The sequence below is a fragment of the Larus michahellis genome, chromosome 25 (genome assembly GCF_964199755.1).
Source record: "Larus michahellis chromosome 25, bLarMic1.1, whole genome shotgun sequence".
Taxonomy (NCBI): Eukaryota; Metazoa; Chordata; class Aves; order Charadriiformes; family Laridae; genus Larus; species Larus michahellis.
Window position 1 is genome coordinate 2,024,632 of NC_133920.1, and position 18,675 is coordinate 2,043,306.

General features: G+C 53.8%; 1 protein-coding gene and 1 long non-coding RNA gene across 2 annotated transcripts; one reads left to right on the top strand and one right to left on the bottom strand.

The window, feature by feature from the left end:
* Positions 1-85: 85 nt before the first annotated feature.
* On the top strand, positions 86-18,623 carry ATP13A1 (ATPase 13A1). Its single transcript, XM_074567157.1, has 26 exons — positions 86-454; positions 1,634-1,723; positions 2,021-2,211; positions 2,564-2,636; positions 2,964-3,119; positions 3,266-3,335; positions 4,292-4,398; positions 5,033-5,162; positions 5,408-5,463; positions 6,073-6,199; positions 6,458-6,595; positions 7,115-7,235; positions 7,914-8,071; positions 8,858-9,033; positions 10,064-10,174; positions 10,705-10,830; positions 11,161-11,269; positions 11,790-11,989; positions 12,773-12,869; positions 14,097-14,278; positions 14,571-14,685; positions 15,012-15,208; positions 15,674-15,816; positions 16,345-16,456; positions 16,694-16,837; positions 17,991-18,623. Exons 1-26 carry the CDS (start codon positions 116-118, stop codon positions 18,099-18,101), a joined length of 3,579 nt encoding a protein of 1,192 aa, XP_074423258.1. The 5' UTR covers positions 86-115; the 3' UTR covers positions 18,102-18,623.
* LOC141734897 (uncharacterized) lies at positions 14,540-15,017 on the bottom strand. Its single transcript, XR_012584613.1, has 2 exons — positions 14,918-15,017; positions 14,540-14,764 (listed from the first exon to the last, which is right to left on the bottom strand). It is a non-coding gene; the product is annotated as an uncharacterized LOC141734897 (long non-coding RNA).
* Positions 18,624-18,675: the final 52 nt, after the last annotated feature.

Consider the following 18,675-nt stretch of genomic DNA (forward strand, 5'->3'; position numbering starts at 1 on the left):
CGGTGGCTACGCATGCGCAGTGACGAGGATGCGCCGCTCGAGCCGCCCACTGCGCAGGCGCTGGGCGCCCCCCCTCCCCGGGAACCGGAAGTGGGTCGTTGCGGTCTCTCGCAAGATGGCGGCGGGCGGCCCGGAACCGGGTCCCGTGGACGAGCTGGTCTCGTCGGTAACGCTTTACCGCCGGCGGCCGCGGCTCCTCCACGGCACTGTGTTGCCCTTCGTGGCGGGGCTCTACCCGGCCTGGTTGTGGCTGTGGGGACCCCGCGTGTGGGCGGCATGGGGGGAGGCGGAGGCGGCGGCGGTGTCGGAGGAGGAAGGCCCGAGGCCGGGCCCGAGTCCCGCGCCCCCCGAGGCCGCGTTGCTGACGCTCGCCGCCATCGGTGTGGTCCATCTGCTGACGGCGCTCTCGGGGCTGTGGTCGGTGCACGCTCACTGCGCCCTCACCTGCGTCCGGGTGAGTCCCGGGGCTGCCGGTGCGGCGGGGCTGGGTCGCGCTAGAGAATCCTCCGGGGCTGCCCGCCGGCAGCGCGGGGAGGTTCTTGCCGCCCCCCGCGGGCTCTCTTGTCGTGCGGGGGTAGCTGAGGGCGCGGGGGCGTTCGGTCTCCTGCTGGGGGGAGCCGAAGTTTCTTGCGATGTGGCAGAGCCGCATCGGCCATGTAAGAGCCCCGGCGAGCGCGGTGAGGGGCGTGAGGATCCGCTTTGCACGGAAATACTTCTCCCTTTAGCTGGGCTTGGGCAGCGCGGCTGCGTGCTGGCGGGGGGGAAGGAGAGGGCTGGAGCTCCTCTGCCGTGGGGTGGGCTGAGAGAGTTGGGGGGGTTCGGCCTGGGGAAGAGAAGGCTCCGGGGAGACCTTGGAGCCCCTTCCAGTCCCTAAAGGGGCTCCGGGAAAGCTGGGGAGGGACTCTGGATCAGGGAGGGGAGCCATGGGATGAGGGAGAATGGTCTTAAACTGGAAGAGGGGAGATTTAGATGAGATCTGGGGAAGAAATTCTTGGCTGTGAGGGCGGTGAGCCCCTGGCCCAGGTTGCCCAGAGAAGCTGTGGCTGCCCCATCCCTGGAGGGGTTCAAGGCCAGATTGGCCGGGGCTTGGAGCAACCTGGGCTGGTGGGAGGTGGCCCTGCCCATGGCAGGGGTGACACTGGTGGGTCTTTAAGCCCCTTCCTAACTCAAACCATCCTATGATTGTCTGAGAAGTGCCTGTGTTCGGCAGGCCCCAGAGCAGCGTCGGGGAGCCCAGCAATGTGTCTGCACGCAGGCAGCCTGGGATGAGTTGAGAGCTCAGGGAGGCGTCTCACTGCCTTTGCTAGTGTTGATTGTTCTGTCTTTTGACAATGAACCAGCTGGTTGCCATTTTTGCCATCGCTATTGTAACCGTGTCTTACTGACGGCTATACCTGCATTAACTGCAAGTGAAGTACAGAATATACTTCTTTTGGTGGTAGGGTACGATTTTGGGGATGGATTGTTGTCATCGAAATGTTTTTGGTTCTAACAATGGCTTTGGAAAAGCACCGGGCTGCAAAGAGCTCTTTTCTCTGTGTGACTTAATGTGACCCAGCAAGAATTCCTCCTGACTCGTTGAAATTTGGGGTCTGTGATCCGCTTTACGAAGCATGTCTTGTTTGTGTTTCAGGAACCTTGTCCTAAGAAAGCCACATTGGCTAAAGTTGTGCCAACCCCAAATAACGGCTCAGTAGAACTGGTGCCACTCCACAGAGACCAGGTAAGGACACGGCTGTCAGCTGCAGAGCCGACGTTTGTCGTGTGCCAGGGAACTGCTATGTCGTGCCGTCAGCCTGCCATTTATTGGCTTTTAACTTAAGTAATTAGGGAAAAATCAGCTGCAGTCAATGAAAAACGGGGATGTTGGAGATTGCACAGTGTTTCCCGGTGTGTGTACCACAAGCAGAATTATAGATGTAGGGTCGTTGGGGCTTCTTTCCTTCTTCAGGCCAGATGATGTGTGGAGCGAAGTCTTTGGGGTGTGTTCAACTGGTTGGTTTTTTCTCCCTCTCTGCAGGGCGAGGATGGGCAGGAAGCCCTTTCCTTTGAATTTCAGAAAATCAAATACTCGTATGAGACAGACGGCAAGAAACAGTTTCTTCCTGTAGCTTTCCCTGTGGAACATCCCCTTTGTTACTACCAGAATGCCCGAGGTTATCAGGAGGACAAAGATATCCGAGCAGCTGAGAAGAAATACGGTACAAACAAGTGAGTTTTCCAGGTGCAGATCTCTCTTTGCCGAAGTTGTGTCAGGAACAAAGGTGTTGGACCACAGTTGTAGCCCCGGTTTTTAAATTTCAGTTGCTCCCAGCACTTGCTTCAGATTCCTTTAAGGACAGAGAGCGGTATCGGACAGAGGGGTTTTCTCCAGGTTGGGCTATAGATGGAAATTAATTGCGTATAATAAATTAATTGAAACTAAGTGATGGAAAATAGAGAGATTGTGGACATTCAGGAGTACAGCCTGGTGTGACACCAGGGGCTGCAGGTGCCTTTTGGGTTGGGCTTTTTGCTGAGAATCTGGAACTTTTAGGTTAATAAGGATTCAATTCTTTCCCAGGGCTGAGATGGTGGTGCCGGAGTTCTTGGAACTCTTTAAAGAAAGAGCTACAGCTCCATTCTTCATCTTTCAGGTAAAATGAGCAAACAAAAAGAGCTGTAAATACTTCTCCCCGCTAAAAAAAAACGCGAGAATTCCTTACAGTCCTGGCCTGAGAGCCATAAATCTGCTGGCAGCTTTCTAAAATCGGACGCAGATGCTGTTCTTGCACTGTAATATTGATTTTACTTCTGGGAACGACCCTGTTTCTCCCTAACGACTTACTGTGATTTTTCTGGTTTTCTGGCTTCCTACAATGAAACGTGTACCAAGTTAGCTTTAAAAAAAAAAATCCTAGAAATGGAAGGCTTTTCTTTTCTGAGGGAGGTTAGAATAACTTCTGTGCTCTGTTCTCCCCCAGGTGTTCTGCGTGGGTTTGTGGTGCTTGGATGAATACTGGTATTACAGTGTTTTCACCCTCTCCATGTTGGTTGCGTTTGAAGCTTCTCTGGTCCAGCAGCAAATGAGGAACATGTCGGAGATTCGAAAAATGGGCAACAAGCCCTACATGATCCAGGTAATTGGACCCAGAGAGGATTGTGGATGAAGTTTTTGCTGTAGCTGTCTCTTACTGATCTGATATTCCTTTTTCCGCCTTTTCTCCTCTGATCCTTCTGGCGCGTGCAGGGCTTCTCAAAGTGCTTTTTGTTTTTTATCACACAGGTTTACAGAAACCGCAAGTGGCGCCCCATTTCCAGTGATGAGATTATTCCAGGGGATATCGTTTCCATTGGTAAGGACTTGCATCGTGGTTGTAAGCAAAAGCTTGTTTCCAATCAGATTCCTTCCAGCGCGTTAAGTTATGCAGTGAATTGGATTAGGCATAAAAATCTAATGGTCTTGATCAGGTGCTTTCGAGGACTTTTGATTCGTAGGTGTCACAATTCAAGGCTCTGAGAGATTAATCCTTGGGCTGGCTCTTAAAGGGGGCTCCAGGAAAGCTGGGGAGGGACTCTGGATCAGGGAGGGGACGGTTTGAAACTGGAAGAGCGGAGATTTAGATGAGATCTGGGGAAGAAATTCTTGGCTGTGAGGGCGGTGAGACGCTGGCCCAGGTTGCCCAGAGAAGCTGTGGCTGCCCCATCCCTGGAGGGGTTCAAGGCCAGGTTGGCCGGGGCTTGGAGCAACCTGGGCTGGTGGGAGGTGGCCCTGCCCAGGGCAGGGGGTGGCACTGGAGGGTCTTTAAGGTCCCTTCCAACTCTAACCATTCTGTGATCTCTTGGACTGGCTAGCTCTCCCCAAGAAGGGTAAATACCTAGATAAATCAGCCTCAGATTCTTCAGCTTAGGGTTGTGAAGGTCAAGAGTTCCCTTCCGCCTGACAATATCTTCCTGGAACGAAAAGGGGAAGGGCAGATCTCCCTTAACCCTCTTTTCCTTGTTAATGTTGTGTTACCCCAGGCTGTGGTGTCGGTCTTTGAAGCCTGAGCAGCAATAAGAACTAAGTGACTTCATTTTAAACTTTCCTGGTGTCAAAAGAGACTTGATAACCTTCAGACCCTTTTGGTTCTCAGCCATGCTGAGTGGGTACGTGCTGTGGTAGACGTGGCAGCCGTGAGAGATCGGAAGCTTTAGGAATCTCCTGTATCTCCGCTAAACTGAAGGAGAGCTGTGCCCTGCCGGACGAATCGCCAAATGATAGTTGCTTCTGCCTTTGAGCTCCTTCTCAGTTTTAATTTTTGAATTGCAGGCCGATCTCCTCACGAAAACCTAGTGCCGTGTGACGTGCTGCTGTTACGTGGCAGGTGTATTGTAGATGAAGCTATGCTGACGGGAGAGTCCGTGCCGCAGATGAAGGTCTGTGTGAGACGTCCTCTGTCCTGTCCCTTTCTTGCAACCTGGAAAAGTACAAATATTCAAGCCGCTGCAGCATCGGCGAGTGCCACTTAGTTTCTTTGTGTGAATGCTGGCCCGAGCAACCTGGTCTGTTTGTTACCTGCTCCCTACCAGTGATGGATGGTCTCTGGTAAATGAGAAACAGAAGTGGCTGTTTTGTCTGGCCGTGTCTCCGGCCTTTGGGTCTGAACTCCATCGTGTGGGCATGCCGTCGCCCTCCTACGCATTCCCCAGTCCGGATTCCTTTGGCTGGGTAGAGGTGGGAGGAGGAACAAGTGTAAAGCACTTCAAAACCCTTAATATTCCTCCTTTTTGTGCCAGTGGGTGGCTTAAAAATGATAAAGTAATGCTCGCAGAGCCTCCGTTGCTGAATTCAGTGTGCCAAGGGTGAACTAGTCTCCCGAAACCAGAATTTCCCCAGATGCCAGGCTCTAAACCCAGAGCGATCGGGAGCTGAATGGCACGTGAGGGTCTAGGTTCAGCTCGGGCCACCTTTGGCCGAAGTGAGAGCGTCTTGAGGGATAAGAACAGGAAGGAGCGCTGGAAGTTTCCATGTTGATAGCTGTGAATCTGAGAGCTGCGCGTTGTCCCGCAGGAGCCTGTGGAGGATCTCAGTCCAGAGCACGTCTTGGACATGCAGACGGACTCCCGCCTACACATCATATTTGGGGGAACAAAAGTGGTGCAGCACATCCCGCCCCAGAAAGCCAGCACAGGACTGAAACGTACGTACCTGCACAAATTCCCTCCGAGAAGGCACGTCTTGTACCGTAGATCTATTTTAAGTGGCTTTGCTGCAATTTTTGGAGGATGTCGTTGAGTCGGTCTCTCTGGCCTGGTTGCTAAGAGTTTACTTGGATTATTTCTTCCTCTTTGTAAGTGAGAGGAGGGCGTAGCTTCAAGTGTATTCTCTCTGTGATAAGCCTATAAAAGGTGGACGCTAAGCTTGCTGTCTTCATTCCTGCTCCAGCTGTCGATAATGGCTGCGTGGCGTATGCTCTGAGGACCGGCTTCAACACATCTCAGGTGAGATTTCAACCTGTCTTTGTCGGTGACGCCGGTTGTGCCGTTCAGCCGCTTCGCTGTAAGGAAATCCTTACGAAACACAGCAGTGGGAAAATACAAATCGGGGCCTCAGAATTACTTGGGTTTGGAAGAGGAATGAATTAAGGTCGGTCTTTTCCCTGCGTGTCAAATAAATAGTCCGCTGGTTGATGCGGAAGCCCGGGAGTCGGGAGTCAGGGTTCCTGTTGTGACTGCCCCCGTGATGTACACGCTTCGGCTCCTGGTTGTCCCTGTTTCTGTAATGATGATTGTTGGAAAAAGGCAATTAAGTGTGTTTGTAGAGACTTGGGATGTGAAAGTGAGCTTTTTCAATTGAAAATTGAGACTGCTTCAAAGAAATCATCGGCTTAATGATGTAGCGACGAGTTTGGGGTTGGGTTTTGTTTTTTTTTTTTTTTAACAGATTAATTATGGGTGACTCTGGGCTGCTGCCTAGATCGCAGAAGTAATTTTCAGGCTCTGGCACCGAAACACCCGAGTGTAACTTTAAAATTGGGTTTCATAGCTATTTTTAACAAACTGCTGCATGCTGCAGAGGTGGCTTCTTGCACTGAAGGCTGTTCTTCTCAGGGGAAATTGCTACGTACAATCCTCTTTGGGGTGAAGAGAGTGACAGCCAATAACTTAGAGACCTTCATTTTCATCCTGTTCCTGCTGGTCTTTGCCATTGCTGCTGCAGCATACGTCTGGATCGAAGGTGAGATTTCTTCTTGCCTCTTCCAGGTCTCTACCCAGGACTTGTACCAAAGTTGACGTAATTTCTGAGAGTTACAATAGCTGGGTTGGGCTGCGCCAGTGGTTCAGTGTAGGGGCCCACACTGCATTCTGGATGCTTTTCTTGCCCTCCCGCAGCCCTTCCTAGGTAGGTGAGCTTCTTTGTGGTACTCACCTTAGCTCTGTGGGGCACGCAGTCCGAGGACGAGGAGGTATCCATCTCTCCCGTCTCATTCCCTAGGCACCAAGGATCCTAGCAGGAACCGGTACAAGCTCTTCCTGGAGTGTACTTTAATACTGACGTCGGTTGTTCCACCTGAGCTTCCCATCGAGCTCTCTCTGGCCGTCAACACCTCCCTCATCGCCTTGGCCAAGCTCTGTAAGTACCGAGCCTAAACACAGAAACAAAAATGGGACTGTTTTCTTGTGCCTGGAACCGGCGGGGGGGGGGTGTGTGTGTCAGCGAGGAAACGAGTGTGAAATTCCTGTAGTCTCCTCAGTTTCTGCTCAGTGAGAGTACGGGGTTTGGAGCTGGTGTGTGGGAGGGGGTTTAAATCCCGAAGAATTTAGGAGTTGTGTGCTTTGAAGTGGGTCCTAAATCAAGTGTAGGAGGGAATGTCTTCATACAAAAGTCGGCTTGCTCGACAGTCCTGCAGTTCTGCATCGAGCAGGTTCCTATATATGGAATAATAGGGAGGTCAGGGACGGTTGGACTGCATCCCTCGGTGTCTGTTCCGGTTTCAAACGGCACAAAAATTCCAAATGGGGAGTTGAGGGTTCGGTAACTCCAGCTGAGAACCCTGTTGATGGCTCCTGTCTTGTGGTAAAAGCCGCCGAGCATCCTCTCCTGGCTTTGCTGTAGCTCGTCTCTCACAGAATTTCCTCTCCTCTCTTCCAGATGTGTACTGTACGGAGCCCTTCCGCATCCCCTTCGCAGGCAAAGTGCAAGTTTGCTGTTTCGATAAAACGGGCACATTAACCAGCGACCACCTCGTCGTGAGAGGAGTAGCTGGGCTCAGGTAGGTCCTGGGGGATTTTCGTTACGTGGTTTGCTGGGCTTTGGGCACGGCGGGAACTCCTCAGGCCCAAGTGAAATCCCATCCCAGTGGAGAAGAGAAGATAATCGGGGGTTTGGAGAGTGAAGGAAGTGGATTGGAGCAGAAGGAGAGGGGGGTTGTTGGTCTCTGGCAACGACTGTGGGCTCAGGATTTGTGAATTTAATTGTCTTGGGAGGGACTTCTTACACAGGGTTTTTATGGAACCGAGATCTTCGCTGCTCTTCCATGCAGCAGCATCCTGTTTTCTCATTCCGCTGCCGTAATGAACTGTGCCTGAAGGCCAGATTCTGCGGCAGAGAGACATCAAGAGTCCTTTGATTCTACGGTTACTTAAATGCGTTCGTTCAAGCCTCTGCTCCGAGTGTTCTGTTTGAATCAAGTTTGCTTCGGAAGACTGGCGAAAACGATGGGCTTTGGCACCGTTTGCCGTTGAGCCGGCGCCAGATTTCCTATGGCTTTGATCTCCCCCTGAGAAGCTCCGCTGTTTACTGTGTTAGAGTAGGAATGGTTTTTTGGTTTTGGTTTTGTTTTTTTTTCTTTTGCTGGGAAAAAATCCAGCATTTGTCTGAGATAACATGAATGGGGTCTGTTAACGTGGGCGGTCTCTCTTTTTTTTTTTTTTTTTTTTTAATGCTGCAGGGACGGGAAGGAGGTGACGCCGGTATCTGACATCCCTGTAGAAACCCACCGAGCCATTGCTACTTGCCACTCCCTTGTGCAGTTGGATGACGGGACGCTGGTGGGAGATCCCTTGGAGAAGGCGATGTTGATGGCTGTGGACTGGACCCTGACCAAAGGTAAATCCTTTGGGATTCTCACTCCTCCCTGATTGTTACATGAGCTCCGTTTACGTATGCTTTGGGGTGGGTTTTTTTGGGGGGATGATGATGATAACGCTGTTTTTGTCAGTTCTGAGCGAGAAGTTAGCTAGTCTATGGAGATTTCCTATGCCTCATGCCAGCAAGGAGCGAATTCCGGCTGGTTATGATCCCAGAAACTGATTTGGGGCGGTGGAAATCCTTGCACTGCATGTCTGAAGGACAACAAATAGCAGAAGTTTGTTCTCGGGACTGCAGATGCCGCGTTCTGCAACTGGCCACATGCTCGGGTTGGCGTCTTTAATTCCAATTTTGCCGACCCAGTAAGACCAGGGCGTGACAGCGCAGGTCGCAGCGGTGAGAACGTGACGGGTGTGGGTTTCAGCATGGGCTGCGGGACGTCTCTCTGGAGCCTTCCTGCTCTGTTTTCTTGGCTTTCGCGTGCGCAGGTAACTGACGTAGAAATCTTCCAGAAATATTATATACGTATCCCGCTCTTGTGGTTTTTTTGCTTCTGGGTTTTTACCTGCGATGATAATATCTGCTGGAAATACACCTTCAACCTGCTGTATTCATATCAATGCACGTAGGTTTTCTGATTGGTTTTGTCCCTTAATTCTTGGCACGAGGGAGAATTCCCACCTCTGTATGCTTTTATCTAAGGAGAGGAAATTTATATGATCTCGGTGACCTACGGGTTCCTTTGGGAATGTTGCTTTTGATACCGAGAAACCTTTCAGGATTTCCTGATCTGTTTGTTTCCAGATGAGAAAGTTTTCTCCAGAAGTATTAAAACTCAGGGACTGAAAATTCACCAGCGCTTTCATTTTGCCAGTGCCCTGAAAAGAATGTCTGTCTTGGCGTCGTACGAGAAGATCGGCTCGACTGATCTCTGTTACATTGCAGCTGTGAAAGGGGCCCCAGAGACGCTGCACAAAATGGTGAGCGCATCTCTAGGAGAGGAAGGGCCTTCTCTAGCACCTGGGCTCGTCCCCTTCTGCCTCTGCTTGTCCCTGCGTTCTGCTTCGAGGAACCCGCAACAAATTCATTGTGGTTTAGACGTTTATTCTACCACCTGATGACCTCTCCCACACCGGGAATGGGAATCGGTGGGGGGGGAAAAACAAGGAAACCCAAGGGTTGAAATGTAAACAGATTTAATAGAATAAGACTAGATACCTAATAACTCTAAAGAACTTATTTTGATCCCGATACCAATTATACTCAGCCCATTCTATCAGGAGGAAGCCGGGCGCTCCCGGCAGGGGATGGCAAATGTGGGACACTGCCAGCGCTGCGGCTTCGGGAGGAAGGGAAGGGCTCAGGGCTCCGGCACTGGGGCGAGGAGTTCTCAGGATGGCAGCCATCAAGGGAAAGAGAGAGGCAACTCCTCAGCAAACTTTCTAATCTCCATATAAAGTGATGTTCACGGTATAAAATAATCCTGTTGGCAGCTTGGGTCGAGTGCCTGGGTCTCGCTCGTCCTCATCCCCGCACCTGGGGAGCTCAAACACTGAGATCTTGAACCCCACACCCCAGAGCTGGCTATAAACTAAATATTGCCACCAATTCAGGCACCGGAGTCTTCTAAAAGCGCAGTTTTCCCAAGCCTTAGAAGGGAAAATTAGTCCTGTGTCGCTCACACCGGGACACGCTGCCACGCCGTGAACCCACATGACGTAGGGATTTCATCCTGCACAGCGAACCCCTGCCTGAAAACAAACTGGGGAGTTTCAGGCTAATCCCAGTGAGGTCCGAATGTCTCACCGTACGCGCTCCCGGCCCTCTGGCTTTTGCTGACGGCAGAGGGCTGGATCCGGGGAATCTCCTGGTTTGCCCCTGATGGTGAGGGACCCTCCTAAAGGTGTCTCTTTCCCCCTGTTTGCATATTTACCGTGAAATGCTGGAATGTGCTGCTGAACTGTGTTTGGAACTGCATTAACCCCATGTTTTTCCCCACGCCTTCTCTAGTTGTCTCAGTGCCCAAGCAACTATCACGCTGTCCACACGGAAATTTCACACGAGGGGGCAAGAGTGCTGGCCCTTGGCTACAAAGAACTGGGCCACCTCACTCACCAGCAGGTACATCTGGCTGCTTAAGCCTTGAAATCGAGCTCCCGTTAAAGGAAACGGAGGCGGTGCGAGCAGGGAAGAGGGCTTGGGACTCTTTCGGGATGCGGTCGCCCAAAGCTGCTGTTAAGCGCGTTGTTTTTACGATCTGAATCTTCCGGAAAAATCGCAGCCTCTGCGTTGTGCTCCCAGCTTTGAATTCCTGTGCATCGTTGATCAATTCTTCTGGTTTCTCCCTTCATAAAGCGGGGTCTGCTCTTCCCTTGTAGCAATCGAAGAGGCTTAGCGTTGAACTTTTTAGCTGCGAGCCTGGCTTTAGGTGGGGATGGGGACGCGTAAGTGTTTTCAGGGCCATCTCCGGAGCTTTGTGCCAAAAAAGCCTTCCTTCTAGAGGAGCTGGGCGTGGTGCAGGGGTGCCCCCCGCGTCTCAGAGCACCGGTTCCGTTTCTAGTGATGCTTTGATTGCCAGGAATCACCCTTTGGAAAACGGGATTGCTGCGACAGAGCAGCAGGTAACGCTCTTTGCCGATTTGCTTTGGCAGGTGAGAGAGATGAAGCGTGAAACTTTGGAGTGTGATCTTAGATTTGTTGGATTCATTGTGGTTTCCTGTCCTCTCAAAGCCGATTCCAAATCCGTCATCAGGGAGATCCAAAACGCGTCGCACCACGTAAGCCTCGGCAGCATCCTGGCCTTACTGGTAGCTGCGGTGTTTGGCATGTGGAATTCCAGCACCGGAGGCCTTTGTGAAGCGAGGGCAAAGGCTTCCTCGTGGTGAAGGCAACGAGACCTTGTGGATATAATGTTATTTTGGGGTGGGATTTGCCCTGGCCCAGAGAGTAAACCTTTCGGCAGGGTGCTGCGCAGAGCTGCATCTCCTTAGGGGAATGTCCCCAGCATCCAAGCTTGGCAGAAGGCTTTTCAGCGTAAAGAAAACTCGCTGGGAAGTGCCGCTTATCCACCCGGAACTGATTTTTGACCCCTTTGGCTTTCCCCTCAGGTAGTGATGATAACGGGAGACAATCCTCTCACCGCCTGCCACGTAGCCCGGGAGCTCCACTTCCTCCAGAGGGAGCACACCCTCATTCTGCAGCCTCCCGCGAACAAAGGTGACCCGTCCCCTGCAAGAGAAATGGCTCTGCCTTTTGGAGGACAACGGCCACAACCCTCCTGGGGCCTTGTGTCAAAGTCAGCCACGTGCTATTAGCGCTGCTGCTGGGTGCTGATAAGGGAAACTACTCGCTTTCCGGCATCCCAGATAACCCTCTGTCCTTTGCCCCTCTCTTCTCTGCCTTGGAGTTACTCTGCAAGCTCCATCCGTTCTCTGCAGCTCCTAAACCGAGCTGTCTGAGCACCAAAATAATAAAAATAACGGCAGCTTGAAGGCTGGGCGGGTTCTGAGCCCACCCAGGGAAGCCGAGAGCCGTGTCACTGACTGCAGGGTCCACATAAAGGCTGTACCTAGAGGGAGGTGGGCACGTCGCTGTCCTGAAAAGTGAAGGGTCTCGTGTCCGTAGTGCCGAGGGGCTGCAAACGCCAGGGGCAGCGTCTGCGGGGCGGCTGGGAGCGTTTCTCACAGCCGGGCACCTCACAGGCACGCTCACGTCAAGCTCTCGCATCTCTTTCCAGGCTCCAGCTGGCAGTGGCAGTCCATCGACGGCGCTGTCGTGCTCCCGCTCTTGCCGGCCTCTTTGCGGGAGCTGACGCAGCGATACGACCTGTGCGTCACCGGGGAAGGTCTCTCTCACCTGCAGTCCGTGAACAGACAGCAGCTGCTGAAACTCATACCGCACATCCAGGTGTTCGCCAGAGTGGTGCCGAAGCAGAAGGTGAGAGGTTTCAGCTGCTGGTAAAACCCGGTTTTCATAGAATCATAGAACCGTAGGGTTGGAAGGGCCCTCTGGAGATCATCTCCTCCAACCCCCTCCAGAGCAGGGTCACCCAGAGCAGGCGGCACAGGAACGCGTCCGGGCGGGTTTGGGATGTCTCCACAGACGGAGACTCCCCCACCTCTCTGGGCAGCCTGTGCCAGGGCTCTGCCACCCGCAGAGTCAAGAAGTTCCTCCTCGTGTTTAGGTGGAGCTTCCCATGCTCACGTTTGTGCCCGTTACCCCTTGTCCTGTCCCCGGGCACCACTGAGAAGAGCCTGGCCCCATCCTCCTGACACCCACCCTTTAAGATCCCCCCCTCAGCCGTCTTTTTTCCAGACAAAAAGCCCCAAATCCCTCGGCTTTTCTTCATCAGAGAGATGTTCCCGTCCCCTCAGCATCATTTTGGCAGGGTTTTCATCTGGAGCCGCGTAGCTGCTGGCACGTGCTTCACGTTAAAGCGGTTTTCTGCAAAGCAGCGTAACCTCTCCCGATAGCCAAGCCGGCAGGAAGCCGAGCCATGGTGTTATCCTAATGAGTCCTGAGCCCCTTGGCCCGTTCTAGCTCTGCGCTCCTCAAACGGAGCCGGAAGGTGAAGCTTTTGGGAATCTGGGGGTGAGGCCAGCGAGTTCCTGCAGAACAGAAGCACTTGACCAAGCCCAGAGAGCAGCGTATCGGAGCGCGCGGGCTGCCAGCGCTCACTCCACGGGGTTTTTTGGTTTTGTTTTGTTTTGTTTTTTGCAGGAGTTTGTAATCACTACTTTGAAGAGCCTGGGCTACGTCACGCTGATGTGTGGGGATGGCACGAACGACGTCGGAGCTCTGAAACACGCAGATGTGGGTGAGTCCGCAGGCAGGACTCACGCGTGCCCCTGGCTGAGTTCGGCTAGCGTTCCTAAACGCAAACCCAGCGCTGTTTCTCTGGCGTTTTCGGGGCTGGGATCATAGAATCATAGAATCTTCATGGTTGGAAAGGCCCTTTGAGATCATCGAGTCCAACCATACACACGCAAAATAAAAACCAACCGACAATCTCTGCCACTAGAGCATGCCCTGAAGTGCCCCATCTAGACGTTTCTTAAACACCTCTAGGGATGGGTTCTCAACCCCCTCCCTGGGCAGGCCGTTCCAGTGCCTGACCGCTCTTTCAGGAAAGGAATTCTTCCTGATATCTAACCTAAACCTCCCCTGCCGCAGCTTCGGACCATTTCCTCTGGTCCTGTCGTTATTCACCTGGGAGAAGAGGCCAACACCCACCTCTCTCCACCCTCCTTTCAGGTGGTTGTAGAGGGCAACGAGGTCTCCCCTCAGCCTCCTCTTCTCCAAGCTAAACATGCCCAGCTCCCTCAGCCTCTCCTCACATGCCCTGGTCTCCAGACCCCTCCCCAGCCTGGTCGCTCTCCTCTGGACACGCTCCAGCACCTCAATGTCCCTCTCGTACAGAGGGGCCCAGATCTGAACACAGCACTCGAGGTGAGGCCTCACCAGTGCCCAGTACAGGGGCACCGTCCCTTCCCTGCTCCTGCTGGCCATGCTGTTCCTGATACAAGCCAGGATGTTGTTGGCCTTCTTGGCCACCTGGGCACGCTGCTGGCTCGTGTCAAGCTGGCCGTCCACCAGCCCCCCCAGGGGGGCAGCCGGGCACTTTCCAGCCACTCTGCCCCAAGCCCGTAGCGTTGCTTGGGGTTGTTGTGACCGAAAGGCAGGACCCGGCACTTGGCCTTATTAAACCTCCTACAGTTGGCCTTGGCCCATGGATCCAGCCTGCCCAGGTCCAGGATCGATCTGAGCAACATCGTTTGGTGGCATAAACTAACAAAAAGAAGAAGGATCTCTGCGCTGGTGGAATACCCGCGGCCTGCGCACCAGCAGGAATTAACTGGGAGAAAGAGTCTTTCTCTCTTTATTTTTCCCTAATCTTTACTTCAGCAAGTGTAACGTCTCTGAAATCCCTGCGTAACCCGCCCGACTCCAGGTGTAAATAGCAGCTGGGCTTCCTGCTGCGTGGAAACGCTCTGCCGGCGAAGGGATTACAGCCCTTTTTTCCCCTGCTTTTACGCTCCTACAGGAGTGGCGCTGCTGGCAAACGCTCCCGAGAGGCTGCCCGAGCGGAAGAAGAGAACCCGAGAGGGACCCAGCGACGGGAGACCTGCCCCGCCGTCGGTGGGGAGCGGGGCCGTGAAGCCCACGTCCCGCGGTGCCAAGCACAGGGTCCTGTCCCAGAGAGAGGAGCAGCTGGCCATCCAGAGGGTCGGTAACCAGACGTTTAAAAGCCCATTAATTTATCCTTGCTCTTTGTTCCTCCCCTGCTTTACTGCTAATTCAGGGAATGGCGGGAGGCGCTGGGAAAAGACCAGCTTTTCTGCTTCTCACCCTGAAATAACAGGACGGATTCGGGCAGAGGAGGAGCTGCTTTCCCAGCCGGCCACGGAGCTGCTGCTGCACGCGGGAAGGCTTCTCGGCCTCACCTTGGCGGGGGGGGGACGTGGGAGAGGACAGTACGAGATCATCTTTGGTCCATCTTTCTTTTATTCGCCCGCAGGAGCGGATCAGTCAGGTCCTGAAGGATTTGGAAGAGGAGCGTGTACCAGTGGTGAAGCTGGGGGATGCCAGTATCGCGGCCCCCTTTACCTCCAAGCTCTCCTCCATTCAGTGCAGTAAGTGCCTGCCGGGAGCTGAACCGCTCGCCCGCGTCTCCCCGCGGCCGCGTTCCCCCCGGGGGGAACGAGCCTAGATCTGAAAGAAGCCAAGACAGAGGGCGTGGGGTGGTGAGAAACGCCCCCAAACCTCTGGCTTTGTCAGCTTTTTGTGCTGAGCAACCCCCGGGGGGGTGTGTGTGTGGGGGGGTGTGTGTGTGTGTGTTTCTTGGATGGGGAGGCGAGGGGTTACCTTCCCTCCGCACCGCTTCGGAAAAGGAGAATACTGAGGGACGAAGCCCCCCAAGCCGTTTTGTTTCCAAACGCTGCTTCCTCTTGCTCCTCAGTCTGCCACGTGATCAAGCAAGGCCGTTGCACGCTAGTGACAACCCTCCAAATGTTCAAGATCCTTGCCCTGAACGCCCTGATCCTCGCTTACAGCCAGAGCGTCCTCTACCTGGAAGGGGTGAAGTTCAGCGATTTTCAGGCCACGCTGCAGGGTCTGCTCTTGGCCGGCTGCTTCCTCTTCATCTCCAGGTCGAAGGTAAGGGGGGGGGGACAGCGGCCGGCCGATGTCAGCCGTGTCGGGATTACCGACAGAGCGTCTCTCTCCCAAAACAAACCAAAAAAACCCATTTATTTTAATAAGTTAACAGTCCACAGTGCTGAAGAAGGTGATTTTTTTTTTATAATTCTTTTTCATTCCCCTGGATTTGGGAGGCTCCTGGGGCCGGCGCTTGCCAAAGGGAACTTCTTGCGATGGCGGGGGAGGCTTTGTTCAGGTTAGAGGACGAGCGGGTGGGAAGATAAAAATGCCGGTAAATGGTTGCACTGAGCCTGGTGCCTGCGCCGGTTCAGCTGCGGCTCTCGCCTTCGCCTGAAGGTGGAATCCTTGCAGGATTTTCCTGAGAAGCACAAAACAAACTTCAGTCGGATTCTGCTGGAAAACTGCCTCGAGGTGGTCAGAAACCACGCGAGTCTGACCCCCCGCTTTGCTTTTCTCTCCCAGCCTTTGAAGACGCTTTCCAAGGAGCGCCCGCTGCCAAACATCTTCAACCTCTACACGGTGCTGACGGTGCTGCTGCAGTTCCTCGTGCATTTCCTCAGCCTGGTTTACCTCTACCGCGGAGCCCAGGCCCGCAGCGAGTCCAAGTGAGTCTCTCTTCCTCCGACACCCCGATTTTTATTTTATTTTATTTTTTCCTCCGGTTGCCCTTTCTGGGAACGCTTTAGCGAGCTTCGGGAGTTTGACGTGTTTAGCCACGGGCCAGAAAAAGCGTTTTCGAGCTGTACGTGGAGCGCGTGCGGCTCGGCGTGGCGAGGACGCGACGCAACGGGTGGGAATACGGTGGGTGATCCGTGGCAGTTCCGATGCCTGCTGTCCCCACGGGCAAGGGAAGTAGAAATGACACCGATGAGGTGGATTTCTGGAAAACTTACGAAGAAAAACACAAAAAAAAACCCCAAAACGTATTTTTTTTTTTTTTCCACTTGAATTTCATGTTGTGAAAAAACCAGCAGCTGCAGCCGCGCTCTCACCCGCGCACGTATTTGGGAACAAACGGGTTTTGCCCAACGGAACTTAAATAAACTGGGGTCGGGGGGGCTACGCAAGGGAAGATAAATATTCCTGGTGATTCCGAGCCTGGTCCGCTGATCCCCAGCTTTGTTTCCCTTCAGGCAGGAGGAGTTTGTGGATCTGTACAAGGAGTTTGAGCCCAGCCTCGTGAACAGCACCGTCTACATCATGTCGATGGCGATGCAGATGGCCACCTTCGCTATCAACTACAAGGCAAGTCACGGCTCCGGCCGCACCGGAGACGCGATTTTGTAATTAATTGAGGCGCGACAACGCAAAGCGATGCTGTTCTCGGATCACCAGCTCCCTTTTGTCAGTGCTCTGCGGGGGGCGGGGGGGGAAATCTCCCTCTTTTTGCACCAAATCGGAAGGAGCCGAGTGTCCCCAGTGGAATTTTCTCCGACTTAACGGCCTCGCCCCTGCTCACGCTTTCTCCCCGCTGTGTTTCAGGGCCATCCTTTTATGGAGAGTCTACGCGAGAACAAACCTTTGCTGTGGAGCATCGTCCTTTCGGGACTTGCCATCGTGGGCCTTCTCACGGGCTCTTCGCCCGAATTCAACGAACAGTTTGGCTTGGTAGAAATCCCTACCGAGGTGAGCCGGCGGCGTTTCTCCGCCCCTGCTGAATTTTACGTGCGGTTTCCCAGTGAGAGAACAGGAGCTCTAGAGGAATCGTAAGGATTTCAGTAGAATGTCAGGCAGAGAACTCCTCACAGGAGCCCTACCGGCCTAAAGAGCTTTAAGTGAGAGGATGTGGGAGCAATTCTCCTGAAGCGTTGGGGTGTCGCTGCAGCCTGGGGGGGTGGAGGGCTGGAGAACAGCCCTGAGGAGAAGGACTTGGGGGTGTCGGTGCGGGGAAAAGCTCAATGGGAGCCGGCAACGTGCGCTGGTAGTCCGGAAAGCCACCGGCAACCTGGGCTGCCATCCCCAGCAGGGCGAGGGGGGGGATTCTGCCCCTCTGCTCCGCTCTGGGGAGACCCCCCCCTGCGGCGCTGCGGGGCTGGAGGAGGCCCCGGAGATGCTGGGAGGGCTGGAGCCCCTCTGCTGTGGGGCCGGGCTGAGTTGGGGGGTTCAGCCTGGAGAAGAGAAGGCTCCGGGGAGACCTTGGAGCCCCTTCCAGTCCCTAAAGGGGCTCCGGGAAAGCCGGGGAGGGACTCTGGATCAGGGAGGGGAGCCGTGGGATGAGGGGGGACGGTTTTAAGCTGAAAAAGGGGAGATTTAGGTTAGAAATTGGGAAGAAATTCTTGGCTGTGAGGGCGGTGAGCCCCTGGCCCAGGTTGCCCAGAGAAGCTGTGGCTGCCCCATCCCTGGAGGGGTTCAAGGCCAGGTTGGACAGGACTTTGGGCAACCTGGGCTGGTGGGAGGTGGCCCTGCCCGGGGCAGGGGGTGGAACTGGGGGATCTCAAAGGTCCCTTCCCACCCAAAGCGGTCCATGATTCTGGATAAAATTCTTCACGCTGAGGGTGGTGGGGTCCCGGCCCAGGTTGCCCAGAGGAACTGCCTGTCCCATCCCTGGGAACACTCGAGGCCCGGTTGGACGAGGCTCTAGTTGAAGATGTCCCTGCCCATGGCTAGATGGCCTTGAGAGGGCCCTTCCAACCCAAACCATCCTGCGATTCTATGGATTTTTACAGCGTGCTGTGACGTTTTTACCATTTAGCCATTTTTTTTTTTACGTCGCGCCGCGCCAGGCAGAAGCCCGAGAAACCGAGGTGAGGGACTGAAGGGCTTGTCTTTCTTTTCCCAGTTCAAGATGGTGATCACCCAAGTGTTGCTGGCTGATTTCTTCCTCGCCTTGTTAGTGGACCGAATCCTTCAGTTTCTGCTGGGGAGCGCAAAACTTAAAGTGCCTTCTTGAAAGGGCTTCCGAGGTCCTCGCCGTCCCCCCCGGCAGCGCTCCGCCACCGCCGGCGCCCAGGGCCGCCTTTCGCCATCGTGAGAATCATCCTAAATTCTTCTGACAAATAACTCTGAGCCTGTCGAGACGCGGGCCGGGGTGGGGGCGGGGGGGAAACTTTCTTCCAAATCATGTGGAAATCACCTCTTGCGAATCGAAACCTGACTTTTTAATGTTTCCGGGACGTTATCAATCACCAACTTTCGGGAGTTTTGTACTGCCCTAAAGGTTTAAGGAAACGTTTACAGAATTTGGTAACTAAACTGAGAATCGCTGTATTTTGAAAGGCGTTTGGAACTTCCTTTGTGGGGCTGGAAGCTTCGTGGTGGTTTTAGGAGACGACGAGGTAAAACGGCGACAAAGCGGAGGCGACGCCGAGGGTTGTAGGAGTTTTTACGTGACACAAACGCTACAACCGCCCTCGGTAACGTCCGGAATAAAGAGTTGTAGCGTTGACGGAGATCAGCCACTGCCACCACCTTCTCTACGTCGTGCTGAGCCCGAAGTTTGTCTTTCCAAACGGGTACAGAAATAT

Excerpts from the sequence above, each read along its gene's own strand:
- ATP13A1 (XM_074567157.1), top strand. The coding sequence starts at position 116 with ATGGCGGCGGGCGGCCCGGAACCGGGTCCCGTGGACGAGCTGGTCTCG. Across the intron at positions 6,200-6,457 it reads AGCATACGTCTGGATCGAAG|GCACCAAGGATCCTAGCAGG; the intron begins GTGAGATTTCTT and ends CTCATTCCCTAG. Across the intron at positions 16,838-17,990 it reads TGGTAGAAATCCCTACCGAG|TTCAAGATGGTGATCACCCA; the intron begins GTGAGCCGGCGG and ends TTCTTTTCCCAG.